The sequence below is a fragment of the Meriones unguiculatus genome, chromosome 19 (assembly GCF_030254825.1).
Source record: "Meriones unguiculatus strain TT.TT164.6M chromosome 19, Bangor_MerUng_6.1, whole genome shotgun sequence".
NCBI classification, from domain to species: Eukaryota; Metazoa; Chordata; class Mammalia; order Rodentia; family Muridae; genus Meriones; species Meriones unguiculatus.
In genome coordinates, this window is record NC_083366.1 from 41,551,333 (window position 1) to 41,577,291 (window position 25,959).

Here is a 25,959-nt window from a genome sequence, read left to right on the forward strand (position 1 = left end):
AAAGATGGTTGGCCTAGCCCCACAGTCCCTCACAGGGAGCCCAGCCTGGACTGCCTGGCCACAGCTGCTCAGTGGTCTCATGACTATGGCAGAATTTGTCACTTGAGACTTTAAAGTTCTGAGAAGAGCAAATCGGTTAGTAAAACACAGAGAAGTGTCAAAGCACACAGTTCTCGTGGTTAGGCCAGGTCCTTTGGTGGCGATGCTGAGGACAACAGACATTGGTTTATCTGAGCATCTATTTGGTGCCTCGCTTTCCAGTTGGCAGGCTCGATGTCTTTTAATCCTCAGAAATTAGGATGCAAATGTTACGATCAACATCTTACAGAAGTGGAAGCCAAGTAGAGGGCACTCTTCCAAAGAGAGGACTCACAGCAGTGGTGTGACTGCAAACTGACAGCCCACATACTATGCCTGTGTGGGTTCTTAACCTTCGAGATCCAGCTACTTCCTTGTTTTCACTCCCTACCTCTCTCTTACCTGTTGGGATCAGCTCAAGGCCTCTGTATTAGTGAGAGCTGTGGTTAGTCAGGGGAGAGGTGCAGGGAGATGGGTAAAGTCGAGCTGCTTTTGCATGCGCTGAGACTTCTGAGTGCTTCTGCCTCAACACTTTGTGTGGACTCTGGAAGTGCTAAGGAAGGCAGTGTTGGTGCATGCTGATACTTGCTCTTTCCTGCTGTGAATATTAATTGTGTCACACAGTAATCTCCTCCCTGCCAGCGCCCCCTCTCCAGTGCTACTCTAGAGGGTGGCAGAAGGCTTGGGGGAAGGGGGTTGCAGTGACTGGTGTGTCCAGCCACCTGTCCAAGGGGTGGCCTCTTCTCTCTTGGCCCCAAATACCCAACTCTGAACAGTTGGAGGGCATCTGCTCGTGGAGCTGGAACACCCGCACTGCTGACTGGAAAACAATAGGCCCAGCCTGGCCAAATGATGTATTTTTGGTACAGGAAAAGAAAAAGTCCTATCCCTCATAGGGATCAAAATACATTCTTATGTGAATGTGTGTCATTTTTATTTTTTAAGAACTTGCCTGGTTCACATTCTGAATTCCTATTTGACTGTCTTTAATGCCTACGCTCAACACCCTCATTCCCTTCAGTTTTAAAATCTGGGATGAGGTTTCAGGAGCAACCAACATGAACGTGTCTTGTAAAAAAGAAAATTTTCATGCCAGCTGACTGCCCGAGAGTATTCACTGGAGACCTGACAAATGGTGCCATAGAACAGGGAATCTGAAAGCTTTCCCATTCACAACCCCTCTTTGCCAGAGAAGGATGTATGCACTCCCCGACATGTGGATATACAAAATAAGAAGAGGGATCAGACGGTCGTTAATAACAAGTCATAAAGAAATTAATTTTAAAACAACTTCTTTAGAGGCTGGAGAAGCAACTCAGTGGTTAGGAGCACATATTACCCTTGCAGAGGACCCTAGTTCCATTCTCGACACTCACATCTGGCAGGTCACAACCGCCTGTAACTCCAGCTCCAGCAGATCTAACACCTCTGGCCTCTGAGAGCATGTACATTCATATATATGTATGTATGTACATATATACATACATAGATATGTGTACACACCCACCTCACACACACACAAGTATACATAATTAAAAATAATAAAAAATAAATCTTGAAAAATATCCCTTCATATGCATTTAATTTTGCCATTTCTTGATGAAAAAAAAAACTTGCATACTAAGAAGCTTTATTTATTCACATAAGGAATTAAACAATGGCAGAATATTTAAGTCTGCAATACAGCATCTTCAGCTATTCTGAGATGGTCAAGATTTTGCTTTTATAGTCATTCATGCTGAGAACACCACTTTCCATACTAATGAAGTACAGAAGGATGGAAGTGTCCAGGGCCATTTGAGTAACTGCTATAAGTCCAATAAAGACTTGCAGATCCTTTACAAGTATCTTGCAATGAAGTTGAAGTCAGGTGACCAGACACTGTTAAGGACTCAGAGGTCAAATGTGGCTCTGCTTACTGCAGCCTCTGTGCCTAAAGAAAACCCAAGCCATAGAAAGATTTTTTTTTTTTTTTTTAAATCTTATGTCAAGCTCCAGTCCAGGTCACCTAAGGTGGACATTCTGGGAATGAGTCTCAAACTAAAACATTTTCTTAAAGAAATCTCCCCAAGAAATTCTAAATTCCAGCCTGTTTGAAGAATGTTCTTTCGGGTCTTGTGTTAGCTAGTGACATCAAGAGACAGAGCTGAGATTAGGGTTCTTGTCTTAGTGCAGGTAAATCCAGTAATTCAGTTCCTAAGAATGCTCATGACTTCCTGTATTTAACACAAGAGATAAGGCACAGGGCATTGCCCCTTGAGCAGCAGAGACTGCCTGCCTGTTTATTTTTGCTGAATAAAAAACACTGTTAAAAATCACACTTGGCCATCCACACCTACTAGGCAACCTCATGGTGAAGAATCACTGGAGAATAAGGAGTAAAAGCTAGGCAAGCATAGTCTTCTCCAACTATAAGAGTAATGGGTTAGTACTGACTGATGATGCTTATAGGCTGACAGTCCTGCAGTTGAAGTTGGTGCAGAGTCTTCTGAAGAAGCAGGAAAAGAAAACTAGACCTGGTAGCACACACCTGTAATCCCAGCTCTCCAGAGGTGAGACAGGGAGATTAGTAGTTCAAGGTCATCTTTGGCTATATAGGAAATTCAAAGCCAGCTTAGACTACAGGAGACCCTTCCTCAAGGTGTGGGGGGGGGGGGAGGAATGGGAGAAGAAGAAGAAACAACAAAAACATGAAAGTTGTAGTAGAATTTGTGTGTCTCAGCTAAGGGGCAGTGGAGATGAAGGGTAACAGGATCATGGCTGACTCTGGTTTTAGTTGTGCCATCCATCTTACTGGAAACCTGCAGGCCAGTTTCCTTATGTGTGGAGGGATGCTAACAACTCCTAAATCACAGGCATCTATGGTTCATAAGTACTTGGGAACATTCCGGCTACATTCCTGAGCCGTGGTGAAGAACTGGGCTCGTCAACTAGGCCCTTTACTGATATGTGAGATATGAACAGCCATGAAGCCACCAAGACAGAAATCATTCTCTCTGTTGATTGTGAAATCCAGTGGGCTGCCCACTCCTAAAAACATTTGGTCCCAGGCTCTTCTACAGTGGAGAATGCCTCAGTACGGTGGCCTGAACAACTCCCCACACACAAAAACGATGCCATCATTTTATTTTTTTCAGGGCTGATGTAACCTAGCTCAATATTGTCAGCTTGCTCAAAAACTTATGTTTCTACAAGTCCTGTCAATGTGAGCACTTCTGTGTCCTCTTAGCTCTGACTAAAGTCCTGGAAAGCTCCCACATGCTTCTCCTGAAGGACCGGAGCTGAGTCGAGGGCTCCCTAATGACAGTTCTCGTTCCTCTGTTGGTCTCTTCTAAGTCCAAGAGCAATGGTCCCAAGCTTGGACTTTCTATGTCTATACAGATGTCAGCCCATGTAGAGTGGAAAATTACATGAATATGGAACTCATTAAAGCCAGCTAATTTTTACCACTGGTGTGGCTTTTTGTTTTCTTTGAAGTTGTATAGGGTAGATCCATCAATCTAAAAGGCAGAACCAATTCTTCCTCCTCATCCAGAGAAAATAGACAAATCTCCCTTCACTGTGGACTCATCGTCAGCAGGTTCACATCTGAGGATACAACAGGTTTTCATGTATTACCTTTATCTTTGGCACACTCACCTTAAGGTTAATGTACCCCGATGAGCTCATAAGAATGGTGAGGGTTAAGAAGTGTTGTGTAGAGGGGACATAGCTTAGGTGAGTAGATCCTAAAAAGTGACACTGAGACCTCTAGACCCCACGTACACCTGTAGGCACACACACACTGGAGCATGCATGTGATTAAATAAATAAAATTCACTAATTATTCAAGCATACATATAAGCAGGATGCATAAGACAAATCCCCAACATCAGTTGTAAAAATTGTCCAAGATTTATTTTTATACTTACTCCATAGATCTCTTTAGTTTTTGTAACTGTGGAAGCCAAGCCAGACCTCATGTCATTTCCCTGGTACATACTTCAATGTGCAGCTTAAAGCTATGGAGGTTTTCATGGATAGTTCCAATGTCCTTTCATTACCAACGAAATAAGTAAACTTTCCTTCCTATTGTCTAATATCTAAACCGCATTAAATGCCCCAAGCCTCTCAAAATGACTCCTCATTAACATGTCATCATGATGGAAAGAAGGGACAAGCGCTGCAGAGTGAGGGCTGAGTCCCCAGAATGCAATAGCAGTCCTTCAAATGATCTGGTGTGCTCCAGAAGGCCAAGTGCATGCTGTGATGGTGGCATGGGTTAGGAGAGAGCAGCAGCAGGGAGTCAACCGACCTGCACACCAGGACTTCCAGAAGCTTTAGGAAGAAGCATCCAATTCCTCGATTCCCCACTCCATACAAACAGATGTGGTTCCCATCTAGGTAAACTGGCTAAGGACAATAACTGGGCAAGCTGGGATCCTAATATTTGAGAGGCTGAGACTGGAGGATCACTGCAAGTTCCAAACCAGCCTGGGCCACAGAACAGGATCCTCTCTGTCTCCTGTGCCTCTCTCTCTCTCTCTCTCTCTCTCTCTCTCTCTCTCTCTCTCTCTCTCTCTCGTGTGTGTGTGTGTGTGTGTGTGTGTGTGTGTGTGTGTGTGTGTAAAAAGGGGAGAAAGAAGCTTGTCCTAGCCCAGGTGTGAGCCTGGTGTGACGGACTGTAGGAGTTCTGTGGGTCAAGAGAGACAATGTGACAAGGCCTTCTGAGCTCAACATACAAGCAATATGGCTTCCACGTGTTCACCAATTAGCCTCTAATGTATTCTTTTGTCTTGGGTGCTGGGGTTTTCCTCTGTGTTGTTCAATCCAGTGCTGTGTTTTTCCTTTATGCTCTACTGTTCTTAAAGCTTAAGAAAGAGATGGGTTTCTGCCTTGTTACTGTTTTAAAGCTTTGTATCCTTTGGACAAAACATGGGATTGGAAAGCCTCACTGTCCGATGGGAAGGCACATTGTTCTGGTGTGGATCAAGTGTGCCTTCACAGAGCTGCTCTGCATTCTGATGATAAATAATTTGGCTATGGCAGCCAAGAATAACTGTGCAGATGTTCTGCACCCGGCCACCTCTTGCTATGCAGCAGCGAGGACCAGCAGAAACCACCCCAATTATAGCAGATTAATGTGCTAAAATTACCACAAGGAGAGCATGTGTACAGAAGACTCTCAGAAGCCACTTAACTTTGAACCTGCTGGCATACGACAGCGCGCGCACACACACACACACACAGCCCTGCCTCGGACTAAGTAGCTAGGCGTAAAGGCATACATCTTTAATCCCAGCTCTCAGGAGGCAAAGGCAGATGGATCTCTGTGACTTCAAGGCCAGCCTCAGCTACATAGTAAGTTCCATAGTATAGAAAAAAAAAAGGACTAACTCTGAACCTAGCTTGTTCTGCAATTAAGCAGTTTGTTGCCATTTTCTTCCTCCATTTATTCATTTATTTATTTATTTACTTATTTATTTATGGTCGGCTGTCCTTCATTCAGTAATAATTAACATGATTTCAAATAAACCTGTACAAATTTTAGAAGATCCACGTAAAATTACCATCCAGATTTATTTCAAGACAGCAAATTAATAAAACCCAACAGGCATCTCTACTCTTCCCTGGTGACTGGAAGAGTAGACATTCAACTGACTCATCCATCCCCTTAGTGGAAACATAATCCTACTTGTGTGGTGCTAGGAGAAATGGGAACACCAAAGCTGGGTGTGGCTGCTCACACCTGTAATCAAGTAATCAAAGCTCTTAGCAGCCTAAGGCAGGAGGATTGCCATGAGTTTAGTGTCAGTCTGAAGTACACAGTGAATTCCAGGCCAGCCCTGAGCTAAGAAGAGAGACAATTGTCTCAAAAGAAAGAGAGATCGAGAGAGAGCATTAAAATATCAAGGTAAACAAGAATTCATGTTTTTTTTAATCAAAGTACAAGCATAAGTGAGCATCCTTCATGTACACATCCACACCAATACCAAAATCCCCTTGTCAGCTAATACACTTTGTAATAATTCCAAGTTTCAAGAAGTTTTGATTACTATAAATTTATGTTTACATAAGCAGATCACTCCAGTAGCTAACAATATTGAAATCAATCAGAACACACCGATTTTACAGACCTCCAGAGACTACCTGCTGCAATCAAGGAAATGAAGCAGGGCCGGAGACCTGGCTCAGGGGTTAGGAGTGCCTGCTGCTGTTAGGGAGGACCCCAGTTCAGCTCCCAGAACTCACAGCAGGCAGCTCACAAGTGCCTATAGCTCCAGCTCCAGGAGGCTCCAATGCCGCCTTCTGCCATCTTCTGTCCTCCCAGGGCCACCAGCATATACAGACACATAAATAAATCATAAAATATATTTTTAAAAGAAAATGAAATAAATTAGGTTATGAGAGAATTTCTTGTCCACGAACAGCAGAGGAGCAGGGTGAGAATAATTACTGCCTTCCCACATGAATTCCTGAGCTTCCCTCTCCTGGGTGTGCCCTCACTTTCTTTTCTTTTTCTTTCTTTTTTTTTTTTAAGCTTATTTTTCTCTCATACAATACAACCCAACCACAATTTTCCCTCCCTTCACTCCTCAAGCCCTCATTTTCTCAAAGGCAGAAAAATAAAGGGAAATCCAGTGGCCAAAGCCAGGAAGGGATCTAGGGTTGAACCCAGGGCCTCACACATGCTAAGCGAACTCTGTGGCACTGAGCTGCGCTCCTAGCCCTGCGGGCCCATTTTTAAGCCCCTCTGAGCAGTGCTGCATATATATATATATATATATATATATGCATTACTGTCAGATCTATAATAGGATAGCTGAATACTGAGCATTGAGATGCTGCTTTTGAAGTGTTGTCATAACAACAGGAATAAAATGATGAATTAACCCCAGTTTGACAGGAACGACGGCTTTTAGAGTTTACTATTGCAGACTAACTCAGAGGCAGGGCGTTTTCAGTCGTTATTACCATGTCCACAGTTGTGACCGTATTGACATCGCGGGATCGCCAGTCTGTCCTCCGTCAGTTCAGTTTACTTAGGATGTGTTAACATGGCTATACGCAGCTGATGGCTTCTGGTGGGGCGAAGGAGGTATGGCCACTGGTCGGCTGCCCATGCACCAGTGAATGGCCCACATTCATGCACAGGTAGGCAGCATTACTGGGGACTCAGTGGGTGAAAAAGAGGAGGAGGAGGGAGTGGAGAGATGGTTCAACAGTTAAGAGCACTTGCTGCCCATTCTTGAGGATCAGGGTTTGGACGCCAGCAACCACGTCAGGCACCTCACACATGCCTGTAACACAAGCTCCCCGGGATCTGATGTCCTCTTCTGACCTTCATGGGCACCTACAAATATGTTCAGATAAACTCACACACACATGAATAATAAACCTTAGAAAAGGAGGTTAATGAAGTTGCAAGGGGGACCTGTTGTGGGGTGGCTGGAACAATCAGGGAGAGGAGTGGATACAATCTTAATATATATATGAATACATATATATATATGAAATACTCAAAGAATAAATAAATAACATTAAAAGGGACATGAAAAAAACCTATGGCCACAGAGAAAATAGTAGGCCCCACAGAAAATTATCAGTTTGATTCTATGCACCTTCTCCATAAAGGTTTTAGGTAAGGTAATTTCCCGTCCGTTCTCTAAGATGAGATGCATATGGCTTTATGCAGCTTTGATTTCTGACTCTTGTGCCCATTAATGACTGCCAGGCTTTGTCAAGCTCACAGGAAGCAGTTGCACTCCTCAGCACACTGTTGGGCATGTTCTCCTAGAACCCAACAGCTGTATCTGCTTACCCTTTCCAAGATGGAGCTCAGTTCTGGTGAGAACAATAAAACATAGGCACTTGTAAAGAAAAAAAAAAATGGCACTTTTAGTAAAGCCAAACAGAATGGAAGAGAACATGCCAGCATCATTTGGAGGTTATTAAGAAACCATGGTCTGACAGAACTGCCAAGCCCCGGGGATGATCAGGCTGAATGCAGATATGTTGGGAGGAGCTGATTTTCTTCTACGCCAGAATGTTGTTTTTCAATCTGATGATCAAAAAAATAAAAAATAAAAAAAGGGTTCGTGGTGGGTGTGTTTCTCTCTCAGCGGGATCAGCCAAGCTGTCTCCAAAACCATGTTCCCAAGACACGTTCCGCTTTTGATACCCACGGGTTTAAAAAAAAAATAGGCAAAATTACTTATTATTACAAAGAGCCTGTGCCGCCTTTAAGTGCACAATGCTCTTGCCTTCTAGCCTGCTTTGATGTGCAGTGTAAGCTCAGCGAAGTCCTGCGAGTGTTCTAGGCTTTGCATTTTAAAATGAGTGATGACAACATTAGTCAAAATCAACCCAACCCCTCTAGAGACTTAAGTGGGTTTTGTGTCCTGAATCATTTCTCTTCTAATTATCGTGAGGCCAGCTGCTACTCCCTGCATTTATTTAATCCACCAGAACGGAAGAAGGAGCAGAATTTTCATTTTCCCCAGGGCTGAAGCACTGTCAATTATCTAGAAGTTCCTACAATTGACGGAGCCAATGAATAGATGGGCTGTTAGAATTTCTTCTTCACTCTTCACATGACTCAGGCAGACACTTAAAATAGCTTCCACATACTGTACTGTGCTGTCATTTTTGGGGAGGGGATTTAGGAGAGAGAGTGGGGGCAGCAGATTATTTCCTCACGATGCATTTTCTCTGCTGTGAAATGCTCGTGGGCTTATTATAATGGGCTCCATCTGATTGATGAAACTCAAATGTCTCTTCAAATTGCAATTCTAGGTAATAGAAAAGACCTCCACACTAGGCCATGCACTTTTCTTCTTGAAGCAACCTTAGGACAAGAAAACGCAGGGCTTACAGTTGTAAACTGAGTGAAACTGGTCAACCTGGTCCCAAAGCCAAGTTTTTATTTGTGGGTTTTTGTTGTTGTTTGTTTCTTTGGTGTTGCCCTGTACTGAGTATCAAAGAGAGCCTAAAAGAAAGCTCAAACAGGGTGGGGCTTGGTTAAAGATGTAAGACATTTAAGAAAAATAATTATGATGACGGGAGTCTCCTAAAGATGCCACTGTCTGGCTGGGCTGCTTAGAAAATGTTTCAAGAAACAGCTGAGGCAGGAATGATGGCACATGCCTGTAATTCCTGCATTTGGAATCCAAAGCAGAAGGACTATAAGCTCAAAACAAGCCTGAACTACATACTGAGACCCTGTCTCAAAGAAAGGAAGAGAGAGATAGAGAGAGAGAAAGGAAGGAAGGATACCAACCAAATAAAAAACAGTTGGCTCTTTTTTAAGATGATAGCAAATTATAGCCCATTGAAAATAAGAATCTGTGCATTCATATTAACAATAAACTAACTGACTAATGAATATGAGGAGTAGGAAAAGCCCCTAGGAATGATGGAATTCAAAAATGGCCATTACCATTGTGGTTAAAAGTAACTAGAACAAGAATCAACAAATGGTTTACAGTTCAGCTGGGTTAACTGGAGACTGAGCCTCAAGAATCCACCCGTCTTGGTTCCCTCAGTGATGTGAGTGTAAGCATACACCACCATGCCCGGCTTTGTATGTGGGTTCTGTGAATAAACTCGGGTCCTCATGCTTCCACCTCAAGCACTTTCCAGCTGTGTTGGTTCACTGCCCTCTTGTATTCTTAAACAGAAGCCTTCCCATCTGTGAGGATGTTAGTAGTTTAGAAAGACCAAGTCATCTTTTGATTTCAAGAATTGGAGGATGTTCTGTTCTCTATCAAGATAAACAATGCGTGCATTAAATATGGAGAATATGAGCTAACAAGATGGGTCAGATGGACACTTGCTGCAAAGCCTGATGACCTGGCTTTGATTCCCAAGACCTGCATAGCGGAAGGAGAGAACCCACTCCCACAAGTTGTCCTCTGACTTTCCCAAACATGTGCCGTGGAAAGTGAACATATATATGAACACACACACACACACACACACACACACACACACACACGAATGAGTAAGAAAAAAATAAATAAAATGAGGAAGAAGTGCTTTCTCTGTTTCACAAACACGGAATCTGTAGCTGCTTGAGGGTGGCACATGTTTAAGAGGCCTATGGGACCTACCTTGGTCCCTTCATCTGCTTGCTAAGGAGTGAGGCTATAGAAAGTCATTCATATAGTTTCCCATCCTTTTTCATCACTTGTCTAAGTTGGAATTTGTCATCTGCTTGACGGTGTTGACATCTGAGAAAGAGTTATTAGCACTGCGTTGGTTTATTTCAGAGCATCGATACCTTTAAAAACTAGGCAACGAGGGCTGGAGGGATGGCAGCGCTTCCAGCTGACCCAGCTTCAGCTCACATGGCAGTTCACAACCATCTGTAACTCGAATTCCAGGGGACCCGAAGCACCCTCTGTCTTTTGAGGGCACACGATGTACAAACACGTTGAGGCAAAACCCTCAAAACGTATAATAAAAATAAAATAATCTAAAAACATAGACAATGACTTAAATACATCTCCCTTTTTTCTCTTAAAGATTAGTCAGCCCCGTAGACTGTAGATATGGGTGCCTTGTAGATATGTAATAAGCAGACACCTATTTTTAGGATTCATCTCAAATAATCATCTAGCATAGTGGGCTATTTACATTGGGCTCACATGCTTATTGAGACAACTGAATTATACCCCTGCTCTTGACCAATATGCAGAGGAACATAAACAGTGGGGCACACTGTCAGGGAAGGAGGGACCTGTCAAACGTGAAGAAATGACGTAGACATCAGGAGGCCCAGTGTGCTGCCTGTGACTTGGCCTTACTAGGAAAAACTTCCTAGGGTCATTCTATGCAAGGGGGGAGGGGGAGTGTTGTCCAGTGTTTTCTTTCCTTGTCCTGATTTCTTGGGTGTTACGATGACTTTTTTTTGTGGAAATTGATGATGATTTTTAAATCAGCTTTCTTGATCTGAAATTCCTCAGCCATAACATTTTCTCATCTCGTGTTTCTTTTTAATTTATTTACTTAATTATCTATATTTATCTTTCTTTACAATTTCTTACAGGGTAGGGTGTGGAACCCAAAGCTTCTCCCATCCTATGCAATAGCTCTATGATCGGCCACATCCCGGTATATCACAATAGAATTCTAACTTCTATCATACCCCAGAAATTTTCTGGGCTTCCCCAGGTCTTTCTAGCCCTGGCCTTCAGAAATCAGCTGAACTGATCATGTTTACTGCTGCTAGCATTTCAGCTCTGTTGTCTCTGAGAGCTGGTCTCAGTATAATTTGTGGAGCTAACGTAGCTTCAGATCTTTGACAGCTCTTAGTTTCTTGGTAGACCTTTGCCCGTGAGCCATGTTTAGCAGGAGCAGAGATGCCCCTCCTCCTCTCACTTGGACACCACAGATGTATGATCTCTGTCATCAGCATGGATGTTTCGTGATTACCTGTTTATGTTCCCTGGGGAACGGCTTACACAAGAAAAGGAAAAGCTCCTGAGGGTCAAGGTGATGACATCTAGTGTCTGCCACTTCTTAGATTTCACGGTGTGCTATCTCCAGCTGAAACAGATGAAATGCACTCTTGACTTCCCATGGAAAAGCTTCCCTCTTCCCCTTGCAAGGCTTGCCTTTGCCAAACTCTCTCCATCTTAAAGTCAGAAACAGAAACATCTGTAATGCAGTCTAGGTGGGTTTCCTTTTACTGACCAAAGGAGAATGTGGACTATGGGGGCTAACCTCTGTGGATCCTTTTAAAATGGTATAAGACAAAGGTTAATGTATGAAACCCAGCCCCCAAGGAACTTTAAAAAAAAAAAAAAAAAAAAAAAAACTTGCTAGGAAAAGCAGCACACAAAATTTAGCATACAGTCTGCACCACGGTCATGCTTGCAGGAAAAGGGGAGAGTTGAAAAGTAAATAAATTCCACTGTGGTCCCGTGGGTGGTGTGAACAGCATGGTGATTCTCCCTTCTCCTCCCTGCCCTGCCTTTTGCCTGTCCGTTTGTTTGTTTTGGTCTCTTCTCTACTTTCCTGATGTTAGAGACAATTTGATGCCTATGAAACTTTAAAAAACAAAAGCCTAACAATTCCTACTTTCCTTCAAGAATTTCATTCAGTGTTACTACATCAACAAAGCCTTTCCCCTCTGGCTCTCGGGTTGGTTTGCTGCTTGCTCTTTCATCAAGGCCTCTAAGCATTTCTGCGCAGCGTTTCTCAGTGTGAAGATCCATGCTTGGCAGTTGGAGTCTGTTGGAGATCTGGCCCTTGTCACACCTAACCCTGTTAGTCCTAGAGGAGCTCCTGACCTTGGAGGAGCGAAATATGTAAACACAGGCTAACCCAATCGCAGCATGTTTTGTAAGTCATAGTGCCAGCTGATAAAAGCATAGTACAATGTGGAACTGTCACCCAGACTGAACCCCAGACATCTCTCCATCACTCTGGGCAGCATTAGCGAGCTGCAGTTGGGACTTCGACAGACGTTCTTCATCTTCTCCAAGCAGGGAGCCTTCAGCAGTGATTCCCATTATTGGGTCTTCAGCATCAGGTTGCTTCTAAGTTCTCCCTGGTTTGCAGTGGCGCCCCTGCCTGTTCTTTCTGGACCGGTCACAACAGGAGACTTCGTGGAGTGAGAGGGAAGCGGCCAGTCACCTTAATCTCTTTCCACTGGCCTCAGCCTCCCTCCACCTCCTGGCTCAGTACTCTTGTCCCAAACCCGCCTGATGAATTAATGAGACTCCTTCTGGTTCATCCACATGATGTCTAGGTCGAGGAGTGGCCAATGGCATCACAGAGTTTATAGGAGAATGTGAGAAAATCTCACCGTTCTAATTTGAAAAGGTTCTGGTGTGAGTGTGTGTGCAAGTGCGTCACTGGGGAACTAATGGAAGGATAAAGGTTTCAGTGTAAACCAGTTCTCAAATTCTCTCCTGGTAGATGGTGATCATTGCTAGGATGGAAGAGATGAATCGAGGTTAAACCCCTCTCCCCAGTCATGCTCCTAACAGTTACCCAGATCCCACAGGAAGTTAGTAAAAAGCTTCTGCCTAATGTATCATCTTCCAAAGAATGTATATCCGAAGTTCCTATACCAACACCTGCTCTTAGGTGCTTTCATCCTTGTGACAGAGAGGAAAAATGAGCAGATTGCACACTCTGGGACACAGGTTATGTAATGTAGCATTTCATTCTCCTAATATGACATGAGGATTTAGCAGACAATGGCTTAAGACTGAGTAACAAGAAAGCCATCGTGGACAGTTATCCCAGCACTCAGGAGGCTGAGGCCAAGCCTGGGCCACACAGTGAGTTCTGGGCCAGCCTGAGTTTTATAGCAATACCCAGCCTGAAAATAAATGAATGGATATAAAATAAAATGAAGAATAAAATTTAAGAAAGCATCTGGGTTTTTATCAAATTGTAATGCTGTTTTAAGTTTTACATTTTACCTAACATGATGGTTTTTCCTTTGCTCTCTGGTTCTCCTTTTTGTTTCAAGCCTATGTTACAACTGATTGTTTAATGGAAACTTCTAAGACTGTGTCTTCCCAGCTCTGCTTGACATCAGAATCGCTGCAGGGGCCTTTGGAACAGCCATATAAACAGGTCATTGCCTGTATTAAGTATCCTAGAATGCCTGAGGCCTGGAGCCAGGCTACTGTGGCTTATCTACTGATGGAAAGAATAAGAGGGGAAATATCTTTGGGGTTTAAAAAAAAAAGGAAAAAATCAATTTCAGCATTCTTATATCCTAGCACATGGAGCAAAGATGGCAGGCTCATCCAAGTGTGAGACTAGCCGTCTCTGCCCAGCAAGTTCCAGGCCAGCCATTACTGCATGGTGGGACCCTGCCTACAATTCCAGTTCTTTGACGGCTAAGACAGGGGAATTGCTATGAGTTCAAAGTCACCCTGGGTTTGTAGGCCAGTCTGGGCTACATAGGGAGACCCTGACTCAAAATACCCACACCAAAACTAAACAACTAAATATATACACATAAGTTCTAGAAAGTCTGACACAGTTAAATATTTTAAGTAGCCTTAAGATTTGTTTGTTTGTTTTTAATCAATTGTTTGTGCTGCATTAGACTTCTTGAATAATTTACAAATGAAACACAGTAAGATTTGTCAACTTAGGGGCTACACGGAAGGATCAGATGTTAAGAGCACTGGTTGCTCTTCCAGAGGGCCTGGGTTCAACACCCAGCACCCGTATGGCAGTTCACAACCATTTGTAACTCCAGCCCCAGAGGATCTGGCGTCCTCTTCTGGCCTCAGCTAGAACTTCTAGCTTGCAGTAGTACACAGACATACTCTCAGGCAAAAGACCCCTATACATAAAACAACAGCATAAAATTAAAAAGATTTGCCAAGTTGAGACTTATTAAAAGGAGTGTCTGACTGTCAAATTTTTTAATACAGGACTGGCAATGTAGCTCAGTGGTAGAGTCCCTGACTAGCACATGGGAGGCCCTGCCTTCAGTCCCCAGCACTGAAGGAAAACAAACAAACAAAAACGAATGGATTGAGTGAAGACGAACACAAGCATGGTGCCTTCCTGATGACTTTTAGAAGTTTGCAGGTGGTATCTTGCTGGCCAAGGACCATGTCCTCAGTGAAAAGGGCCAGCGAGAGCAATTGTGAGAACTTGCTGAGGGATCCAAGAAAGGAGGTTTCTTTGCGAGCCTTGTGACCGATACGGAGTCGCCAGGAACAGCCTCATTTGTGCCTAGTCACTGTGCACAGTCTGTATTACCTTTCCGTATTTCTATCTCGTTACATTTAAAATTTTACTCTCTGACAGCTAAGGCGTTTTTGTCCTATCCCGTGGAAAAGCCAGCTTACAGCCCATGCCCAGACTGACCTCCCTGTGAGCGAGCACCTTATCCCCTGCAATAAGGCACATTCTCCCAGAGGGACACATCCCTCTGTGTGGAGGGGAGTCGGCTTCTCTCCCTTTCTCCTAGGGTCCTTAAAGAACCACGAGTGATGCGCCTCAGACGCACAGTTTGTTGGGTGTCTACCTTGGGAGATTTTGATGTGCACGCTCCTGTATTCCTGCCAGCTCAGGCCTTGCCCGGGATGGCATCACCTGCTGAGACAGTGGTGCTTGCTCTGAGGCCGCCTGGTCAGCAGTGGCTAGGGTTACCTCACAGTTCTAGGACAGTCCCTTGGGGGACTCACCTCGGCCGCTGAAGTTGCTCTTTGACACTTCATCTCCGTCTGTCACAGGGAATCTTCACAAAGCCAAACAAACAACTGGAGAAAGGATCAAAAAGGATGGAGCGCGTCTTGGGCCTTCTACCGCTCTTGCCTTCTTATCTAAACCAGATTATCACTTCTTTTGTGAGCACAGCTTCTACTCTTTCCTATTTGCCCAGTCAACACGGTGACACAATCTTACCTATCAAAATAAGGAAAGAAAGGGGGAAAGAGTTTAAATGAGTTCATCTTTAAAGAAACCTCATATTTTCAACCTAATGTATAAAATCCCATCTGCAGGCCTGACTATGTTTTGGGTTTCAGGTTGGACTGTCTGACACATTGATGTTGGCTCATTTACACAGTGTTGTAATTGAATGGACTGAACCATCACAAATGTTCTGACTTTTTGTAAACTTGGTTGAACCTAAGAAGGGGGGAGGGATTGAAGGAGAAGGAAGTAAAGAAAGGGAAGAAAAAGAAGGAAGGAAGGAAGGAAGGAAGGAAGGAAGGAAGGAAGGAAGGAAGGAAGGAAGGAAAGAAGAAAAGAAAGAAAGAAAGAAAGAAAGAAAGAAAGAAAGAAAGAAAGAAAGAAAGAAAGAAAGAAGGAAAGAAAGAAAGAAAGGAAAGAACCATACATGGGTTGGGGAGATGGGATATGGCTCAATGGATAAAGACTTGCTATGCAGGTTTGAGGATAAAATGTCACTCATTAGAACCCACATAAATGCTGGGCAGGCAGAGCAGCTGGCCTATACTCCCAGCACTGGGCAGTTGAGAATGGAATTCTTGGAGCAAACTGGCTAAGTACACTAGCCACATTGTCTATTTCTGCATTCAGTTGAGAGACTCTGCCACAAACAGTAAGATGAACACAACCTCAGAAGATTCCCACAAGTCAGCCTTGAGTACCCACGTGCATTTACACATGTGCCCACACACATGCAAACACACACATGGGCATCATATACACATACCCCTCCCCAAAGGAAACCCCAGTGGCAGTGATTTTGTGCGTTCCTGTTTATTTTGGTTTAAATGGATGAACATCTTTTTAGGAAAGTCTCAGAAGCATCTCATGGCCCTCATGACAAGGACCTTGTGGATCACTTCGCCTTGTCACGCCTCTGAATGTTGACAAGCCCGGTGTTTGTATGTGAACTGCTTGGTAGTTACCATTTTCTTCTGTCTGCCTTACAGGACTACCAACCAGACTCCCGGAAATCATGCTGGTGGGATCCCAGTCCTTCTCGCCCGGAGGACCCAATGGCATCATCCGGAGCCAGTCCTTTGCAGGTTTTAGCGGCCTGCAGGAAAGGCGATCCAGGCAAGTGCTCGGTGCTCCTCTTGGGATGCAGTAGGAAGAGGCAGGGGCCGATATGTGTGTGTCACTGAGATGCATGTGTGTGGTCGCTAATATCTTCCTCATGGAAAAGACAATGCATCCAATATTAAGTGATAGATAACATTTCTATTATTTAGAATTCCCTGTGCAGAGATGTGTGAGGATTTAGGGTGAGCTAGCCCTTTATGTGAATATATACATGTCTACACAAGAATACATACACTTAAATGGCTAGCTTATCCTAGCTCTTATGAGCCAACATGTCCTTACTTTTCAGGACATGACCACTCCAAGGTATGGTGGAGGGGAAGGTTTTTAATGTAGATATGAGGGAGAGTACAGCCAGAGGCATCTGCAAGAGAAAACAATACACTGAAAACAGCCAGCACAGTAAACCGGGCCATGCGAAGGGGCGTGTGGTGGGGGAAGCAAGAAAAGGGGCAAAGAGAGGAGGGGGGAAAGGGGGACCAGGAGAGTACAGGACTGAAATGGCAGGGTTACATAAGAATGAAATGCTCGGGGAAGGGAAGCCAGTGAGCTGTAGACATTTAGGGTTGGGAGCAGTGTGAGAAGAGCCCAAATGCCAGCATGGACTCTGTAACAGGTATTTATTTGCAAGGCTGAGGGAGCCTGCAGGCCAGCGTGCACTTTGGTATGCTCATAGGCACCACAGTTAGCCGTGGTCCTGGGCTCCTCCCTGCCTCGCTCCCAACCCTTTTCAGAGCACACTTTTCATTACCTTCCTGTTTTGGTGACTATTTGATATGAAATGATGCGGTGGATAAAGACTATGTTTCAGAGAATGACCCTGGAGAGCTGATATCACTTAGGTGGGGGCTGGAAATTAGGCTCTAATTTCTCTGGAATCCCTTTATCTCATAAAACCAAGGAAGTACAGAGAGTGAACGGGTAACATGCAAGAAAACTCATGTTCAGTTTTTCTAATGGCTAAAGCTCTCCCTTTCCAAAGAGCTGCAGGTTCAGGGAGAGGCTGTCTCAAAAATTAATTGATTAATTGATTAATTAGTTAATTAAGGAATAATAATAATGTGAAGAATGACAAAGGACGATACCCAACAGTCAGCTTATACACATGCTTACACACATGCACTAGCACCTGCACATACACTCACAGGCCCCGACACGCAAAATAATAATAATAATAATAATAAAAGTAAAATAAGTTAAATAATACTTCAAGGACAGCTCTGAGTATAAGCCACCTGTGTTTTTGTGTAATGTCCTAGAATATTACCTATTTGTCATGCTTTGGCACTTTACCCAAAAGGTGTTACTCATGTCCTAGCAAGATGTAACTTTGTATCTGATATCATACAATGATTTTTCTTTTCCTTTGGTTGCAGATAACCGCTACCTGTTCCTTGTTTCTACCCAGAACCACTTATCCCTGGCTCCCTAATGAGCTAGATCACAAGAGCACCCTCAAAAGGCATGCGCCCCGAAGCCAGGCTGCCTCTAGGGTGGCTTCTGCTCAGCAAAGCTTTCAGCAAACAAATGTCAAGAAACAAAATGTAGCCAATTCAGATCTTTTGCTGTTCAGGGCTAGTTAGCTTCCTCCAGAACACCAGGATGAAGGCGAGACAATTTAAGAGGCATTTCTCCCATGGGTCTTTTGAAGCCTGAGGCTCACAGTTGTCTTTCTCTTCTCTTTCTTTAGGTGTAACTCCTTCATTGAAAATGCCTCTGCTCTCAAGAAGCCTCAGGCCAAGCTGAAGAAAATGCATAATCTAGGACACAAAAATAACAACACTCCCAAAGAGCCTCAGCCGAAGAGAGTGGAGGAGGTCTACAGGGCCCTGAAAAATGGACTCGAGTAAGAACGGGCTTGACAGTACACCTTTGGGAAAGATCTTTTTCCTTCCTAAAATGACCATTTTTCCTAAGAGCTAGTAGTCGTAGGAAGTCAGTTTTGAAATGGCCATGTGGGTCACTGCCATTCTGTGTCTATTTTTGAGGCCAAGTGCCATGCAGCTTAGGCTGGCCTTGAACTCACTATGTGGACCTTGCAGTTCTGATCCCCTGTCTCCACCTGCCAAGTGCCGGGATTGCAGAAGAAAACCATCACACTTTACTGGAGGTCCCCTTCTTGCTCTGTAGTTGATGCAGCTTTTAGTAAGTCTCACAGGTGGGAGACAGGCTGCATGTCGTATCCATGACAGTAAAGCAGGCTTGACACCGTAATGTGTTTATAGCTCCTCACCCCCTCCAGTGCTGAACTTTACGCAGACAATAGTGAACATTCAGAGCTGCACTGGAGATTGCTAAGGAAGGGTTCTGAGCCAGGTATGCTGGGTCATGCCTGCACTTCATCCCAGCGTTCAGGAGGCCAAGGCAGGAAGGAGGAACTTCAAGAGTTTAAGCTCAGTCTGGGTGACATAGTAGACAACCTGCCTCAAGCATACATCCATGCAGTTTGGAAAGGGTTTAGGAACCTTCCTGAATGTGTTATAAGGGCAGTTTGTCCAGAAGAAAACGTACCTAACATTTGGTAAGGTGCCTACAGTCAATAGTGGCTTTAACTAGACAGAACTGTGTGACCCAGGCCCTAACTCCCAGTTGACCTTTCATTTCCGGATTTTCAGCCTCAAAAGGGTACTCCCCTTCCTCCTTTCCCTTTCTTCAAACTAGATAAGATCAGATGCAACTACTAGTGTTTTCAAAATTCTCCCTAGACACAGAGCAAAGGAGTGATCAGGGTCTCACTCTTTAACCCAGGCTAGTCCAAGAGTTACTATGAAGCCCAGGATGGCCTAAAATGCATGATAGCCCTGCTTCAGCCTCCCCAAAGCTGAGATGGTAAGCGTGTCTTAGTTTGGGTTTTGTTGCTGGGAAGAAACACCATGCACACCTCAACTCTTATAAAGGACACCATTTAATTGGGGCTGGCTTACAGTTCAGAGGTTCAGTTCATTATCATCACGGCAGAAAGCATGGCAGTGTTCAGGCAGACGTGGTGCTGGAGAAGGAGCTGAGGGCTCTACATCTTGACCTGCAGGTAGCAAAAAGGAGACTGTGTCCCACACAGGCCTGAGCATAGGAGACCTCAAAGCCCACCCCCACAGTGACACACTTTCTCCAACAAGGCCACACCTCCCAATAGTGCCACTTCCCATGGGCCAAGCATCCAAACACATGCGACTGTGGGGCCACACCTGTTCAAACCGCCGAAAGGTGTAAGCCACCACGTGACTGAGATCCAGTCCTTAACCCCCTCTCAGAAGGCAAAGGTCAGCAACTGCCTGGACCCCTCATGAACTGAGAGCTCACCGTGATGCCTTACCTTTGCAGTGAGTACCTGGAGTTTCACCAGACAGAGCTGGACAAGCTGACCGCTCAGTTAAAAGATATGAAAAGAAACTCTCGCCTGGTAGGTGATCCTGATACAGGGCGGAGGGGCGGGGTTTCCTCTCCTCACTTCCTGGGGTCCGGGAGAAGAATGTTTAAGAAAAACAGATATAAGTAGCGAAGCTATTGCCTTCTGGTTTTTGTTTTGGAAGAAAGAATTGTTGAGCACGGTGGCTCATGCCTGCAACCCCAGAAGTAGGGAGGTTGAGGCAGGAAGATGTCCATCCTGGGCTATCGTAAAGGAAGACCTGCCTCACAATAATAAAACCATAATAATAGAAAAGGAAGATGATTTTATATTAAATGCTTTATTCTTAATACTTCTGAATAGGCTACACATGTTTATGGAGATATGCTCTATGATGACATGGAGATGCTAAAGGTGGTTTTTGAAAACTCCTCCTAGAAGGGGGTCTAGAGAGATGGCTCAGTGGTTAAGAGCGTGGGCTGCTCTTCCAGAGGTCCTGAGTTCCATTTTCAGCATCCACATGGCAGCTCAGGGTCTGGCGCCCCTAGCGCTCAGAACTACCACATGCTCAGGAGTGGCACCACCCACAATGGGCGGAATTCTCCCACATCAACCATTCACTGAGAAGACACCCCACAGACTTGCCTCCAAGCCAGTCTGTTGGTGTTTTCTCGGTTGATGTTCCCTCTTCTCAGATGACCCTGGTTTCTGTCAAGCTGACCCAAACAGCACAGTCATTGGCAGCAGGCAGGGGAGGAAGGGAAGAAGGGGCCGGAAATCTGTGGCACATGGCAAACGTTCTCTATTCTGATGCGTTTGTGAGGACTGATTTTGTCCCTATCAAAGTGTTATTTATTGCTCCTTAACCAGGCAGCAGACAATCCCAGGTGAGCCTACATACATAGACCTGGCAGCTGTGTTTAACACATGTTTATCTTTCACTCCGTTGCCACATAGACTAAGATGCTTTGCTGGGGTTTGTTTATGAACCTGCCAAGAAGCCACAAGAACAGGATACAGCAGTAGAATGGCAGAGGTCAGAGGATGCCAGCTCTTGGGAGCACTCTAAATAACCGGAGTTTTACCCACTAAAAGCCAGGGCCAAAAATCTAGTAGAACCTGATGGGGTTGGTGGTGATTCCTTCGCAGGCAATGTAGAGGTGTGAGCTGAGCCGCTCATTAAACCGGGTGGCGTTTCTGAGGACGATGTGTTGTAACCAGGAGCTCTTCTTTTCATTTCAGGGTGTGCTGTATGACCTAGACAAGGTAGGCCATCCTCTGCATTGTGAAGCTGCTGAAAGGCAGAACCCTGCACTTTGAGCAGATGTCAGGAAGAGGCCCTTTGGGAGATAGTAGGATACCAGATAAAGGACAATTTTCTCATCCTGGAAAAAAAAAAACCTTTTTTGTTTTTTGTTTTGTTTTGTTTTGTTTTGTTTTGTTTTGTTTTTTGGTTCCATGAAAACGATGCACATCAGGACCCACAGAGTCAAAGGGCATTCAGCTCATGGGGAAACGAGGCCTCCAGTATGAGGTTTTGCCCTGGTTTCTGGAGGGCTCAGACTCAGGGTTTCTGAGTCTGGACCTTGTACTTGGAGATCTTCATCATGTGGTCTGAGAAAAGCCTGATCACAAAATGCCATATTGTTTTTGTACCACTAAAATGATTCCATATATATATAAAATATATATATGGAACATATATTTTTATAATATATTTTTGAAACATTATACAAAAATATATTATATATATAATGTTTCAAAAATATATTATAAAAATACAAAAAATGATTCCAGTTAAATCTAGTTCTTTGCTTTTGTGCAAAATATATCTTCTTCTTGACAAAATTTCTTCAGGCCTTTTAGAAGTGAGATTTTTATGCCTTCCTTTTTAGCTGTACACAGTGCCACTCTCCGTTCTATATACATTGCTTTATTTCAATGCCTAGTCATAGTATGTTCTCTGTGAAGATATTTTACAGGGCAATTAAATCAAATGTATGTTACAACAAAATTTATAACTCGTAGGGATGGCATGACTGTCTATGAGCCCAAACAGACAGCTATCTGTCACAATGGGAAAAAAAAAAAAAATTACAAAATGTACCTCAGTTTCAGATACAATTCAATGTGTAAAAAGCTTATTTTAGAACATACAAAATATGTTATGAAGGAATTTAGATATAGTCCAAATGAGACTGCTTCACCAGCAATCAAATGGGTCAGCAGTCTCTGTGTTAACCACAGGATGACCATAATTAATTCAAGCTCATCTCTCAGGATAGTCAGTGTTTTTGAAATTCCCAAATTAACATTAGAACAACCGGAAAATAGTGGCCAAGGTGGGAGGAAAGGGGAAGCAGGAAGTACCATATTTCCGGGACTTGTACCGAGGACATGCAAATGAAATTAACCCCAGGAACCTAATCAATTGCAATCTGAATGACTGCGCTTTCTTCATGCTTCTCTTTTTAATTCCAGCAAATTAAGACAATTGAGCGATACATGCGCCGCCTGGAGTTTCACATTAGTAAGGTAACCAGTGCTGCTCTTGTCTTTGCTGCTGTGTTTCTGTCCCCCATTCACCCACCCACCCACCCCCGTTACTGCCCGGTGTATACCTACCCTGAGTGTAGCATGGGTCCAGGATGGCTTTAAGCAATAGATGACTAAGCTGAGCACAGAAATGAAAGCCTCGGGTCTGGAGAAATGGTTCGGTAGTTAAGAACACAGGCTGCTCTTCCGAGGACCCAGATCCAGTTTTCAGCCCCAACATGGTGGTTCACAACCAACTGTAACTCCAGTTCCAGGGGATTCCATTCTTTCTTCTGGCTTCCATGGGTACCAGGCATGCACATGGAACACAGACATACATGTAAGCAAAACACCGATTCATGTAAAATATATATAAATAAAATCCAAAAGAGAGAGGAATTAAGTAAGGAGGGGGGAAGGGAGGCAGGGGGAAGAGAGGTAGAAGAAAGAAAGGAGGAGGGAGAAGGGAGGATCAAGAAAGGGGAAGATGGAGAGAAACAAGAATGTGAAGCCTGACTATATGGCACTGTTTGGACTTCACTTTGATAAATTTGAACAGCTTAACTTCATTTTCTCTACTATTGATCCATGGTTTCACAAAATTGTTTTTAGTGAATAACCCCCTTTAAAAAAAAAAAAAGCTTAATCCCTGGGCTGGAGAGATGGCTCAGTTTTAGCAGTGTTCATATCCCTTGACTCACAACTGCCTGTAACTCCAGTTTCAGGGGATCTGATAGCCTCTTCTGGTTTCCATTGGCACCTATACTCAGGTACACATACCCACACATAGACATATACAGTAGGCACATAATTAAAAATAAAATGTTCTTTAAAAGAAAAGCCTGGCTCCAGGCCCAGGGCAATGGTTCTGTTTGCTACACAATCACGAGGGCCAAAGTTTAGATCTCTTCACCCATGCAACAAGCTGGGTATCCCCCCCAAACTGCCTGTAACCCCAGCTCCTGGTGCAACAAAGACAAGATGGTGGGTGGGGCTTGCAGGTGTTCAGCTTAGCTGAGAAAACCTGAACTACTGGTTCAGGGAGAGACCCCCTCCTACTTCAAAAGAATAGGTTGAGAATAACAGACAAGACAGCTGGCACCGTCTTCATACACACACACACACACACACACACACACGAATAGATTAAACTACTATACTCCAAAATGATAGGTATCACCTGTTAACAATGCCACTTAAAGTGATAATAGTTTTGCATACTACAGCTTTTCTCTTTGATCTAAAACTAGGACCTCTCCCAATGCTTATTCTGCATGAAGAGGGCTCCTGTCTTCATTGTCTAACCCCATAGTCCAGCACAGTATACCCCCACCTCCCTCTCTCTCTCCTCCTCCCACCCTTCTCCTCCCTTTATCTTTCTTTTTGAGGCATGACCTCCATGACTTGGAACCTACAACCTTCCCACCTCAGCCTCCCAAATGCTGGGATTACAGGCATGTGCTACTATGCCCAGCTCTCTGAGTCAATTTAAACAATCCCAGTGGTAGCCACAATGACATGACAGGGCCTTTTCAGCTTGTGTAATTTGGAAACAGGATTCCAAGCAAAATCTGCTTGAAAACAAATAAATGGGTCACATGATACTGAAGTGACTGATCTAAAGGAATCACCCTTGACAAGTCTGCTTCTTGAGACCAGAAATACAGTGCATCTTTAAGGGCATGACAACAGCCTGTGGGACTTCTTTCAGGCACAATGTTTATTTATCTGTATCCTGTTTGGGTTCTGGCAGGTAGATGAGCTCTATGAAGCCTATTGTATCCAACGGCGTCTCCAAGATGGCGCCAACAAAATGAAGCAAGCCTTCGCGGCGTCCCCTGCCAGCAAGGCCGCCCGGGAGAGTCTGTCAGAGATCAACCGCAGCTACAAAGAGTACACAGAGGTAAATCCTGCAGCCTCTTTCCATGGCCAGATCTGAACTGTCAGTCACTGTCAGAAAGAGGCAACCAGCAGCACACATTCCCATTCCGTTCTTTAGAACACACACAAATGCAGCCAGGCCTGCTGGTACAGGCCTGTAGTCTTAGCTACTCGGGAAGTTGAGGCATGGCGATTGCAAGTTCAAGGCCAGGCTGGGAAGTTCAGTGAGACTGTGGCTCAGAATGTAAACAAGAACAGAAGGGAAAATGTAAAAGGAGAGCTGGGAAAGTAGGACAGTAGTAGAACATTTATCTACCTGGCAGACATGAGGCCCCTCCCCTCAGATAGAAAAAAGAAAAAAATGAAAATAAAAAGCCTGCAAGCAAGCAAGGCAGTGGTGGAATCGTCTAAGGTAAGCCATAATGCCTAACATTCCATCTTTTAAATGCACTCCCAAATGCTGTAGTGCGCCTGAAGGAAGAGCAGACCCCAGGTTAAGGTGGCTAGCCCACATATGCTGTTAATATTGGAATCCATCCTGCCTACAGGGTTTTTGTTGTTTGTTTTTTGGGGTTTCTTTTTTTGTATGTGTGTGTGAAAGAAAGAGACAGAGAAAGATACAGAGAGAAAGAGATACAGAGAGAGAGACATACAGAGAGAGAGAGACAGAGAGAAAGAGACAGAGAAAAACAGTGAGAGAGACAGACAGACAGAGATTTTCATCTAAGTTAAAGGAATCTTCCTGGTTTCTGACAGTCTGGGGACCAAGCGTCATTAAACAGGGATATTTTCACCACCCCCCACCCCAGGGGTCACCTAACACTAACACACGGCCTTGGTTAACAGGATGAATTATTAAAGCTGCACTTCTCACTGTCCCTGGAGACTTTATTCAGAGATCAGATGTCATCAGTGAAGTCATGGCTCGTGAAGGATGTGGTAGACAATTCATAGAGCCAAGCATCTGTTTCAAGGTCCCTTTATGCCCTCACAACTGGGCTGCCTGCCACTTGTCTGAACCAAATAAGTCTTTCTCTTTTCATGATTTAACATTAGGCTCTTCTTCACCTAAATTCCCCTTTTCAGAAGAATATTTTCAACTTATAAAGTAAACTGGGCATAGTGTAATCCCAACACTTGGAAGCTAAAGCAGGAGAATTACTGCAAGTTTGATCCACCCTGGGCTGAGTAGTGACTACCAGGGCAGCTAGGACCACACAGCAAGAACTTCTCTCAAAATAAATAATGGCTGTGGCCCTAGCTCAGTCATTACTATGACTGCTAGAAGAGTCACAGTGTAGGCGCTGGGAACTGAACTTGGATCCTGTAGAAGAATAGCCTGTGCTCTTAACCACTGGGCTATCTCTCTAGCCCTATTACCTGCTTTCTGAGCATCCCAAAATCACAGGATGCAGCAACAGCATCAAAGCAGTTTCAAAGCAGTGAAAATCATAAGTGATTCTATCACACCTATAATCCCAGCAGCAGTTTTCCAGTGTTTTCACATATGTAGCAACATTCATCCCTCTTTGTATCTATGGTAAGTTTTGACCCTGGGTAAAATTAACCTAGTGGCCCCTAAGTTCTTGAGACAGTAACAGTCCCCATGCCTGAAG

At 44.1% G+C, this 25,959-nt stretch overlaps 1 protein-coding gene across 8 annotated transcripts in view; it reads left to right on the plus strand.

The window, feature by feature from the left end:
- The window catches only part of Ripor2 (RHO family interacting cell polarization regulator 2), a 206,565-nt gene that overhangs the window by 135,818 nt on the left and 44,788 nt on the right, over positions 1-25,959 (plus strand). For all 8 annotated transcript variants that reach the window (XM_060372844.1, XM_060372845.1, XM_060372842.1 and 5 more), the window contains exons 2-7: positions 16,449-16,575; positions 18,272-18,427; positions 19,903-19,981; positions 21,170-21,193; positions 22,409-22,462; positions 24,216-24,365. In XM_060372844.1, coding sequence (XP_060228827.1) covers positions 16,449-16,575; positions 18,272-18,427; positions 19,903-19,981; positions 21,170-21,193; positions 22,409-22,462; positions 24,216-24,365 — 590 coding nt within the window. The remainder of the gene's footprint in view (positions 1-16,448; positions 16,576-18,271; positions 18,428-19,902; positions 19,982-21,169; positions 21,194-22,408; positions 22,463-24,215; positions 24,366-25,959) is intronic.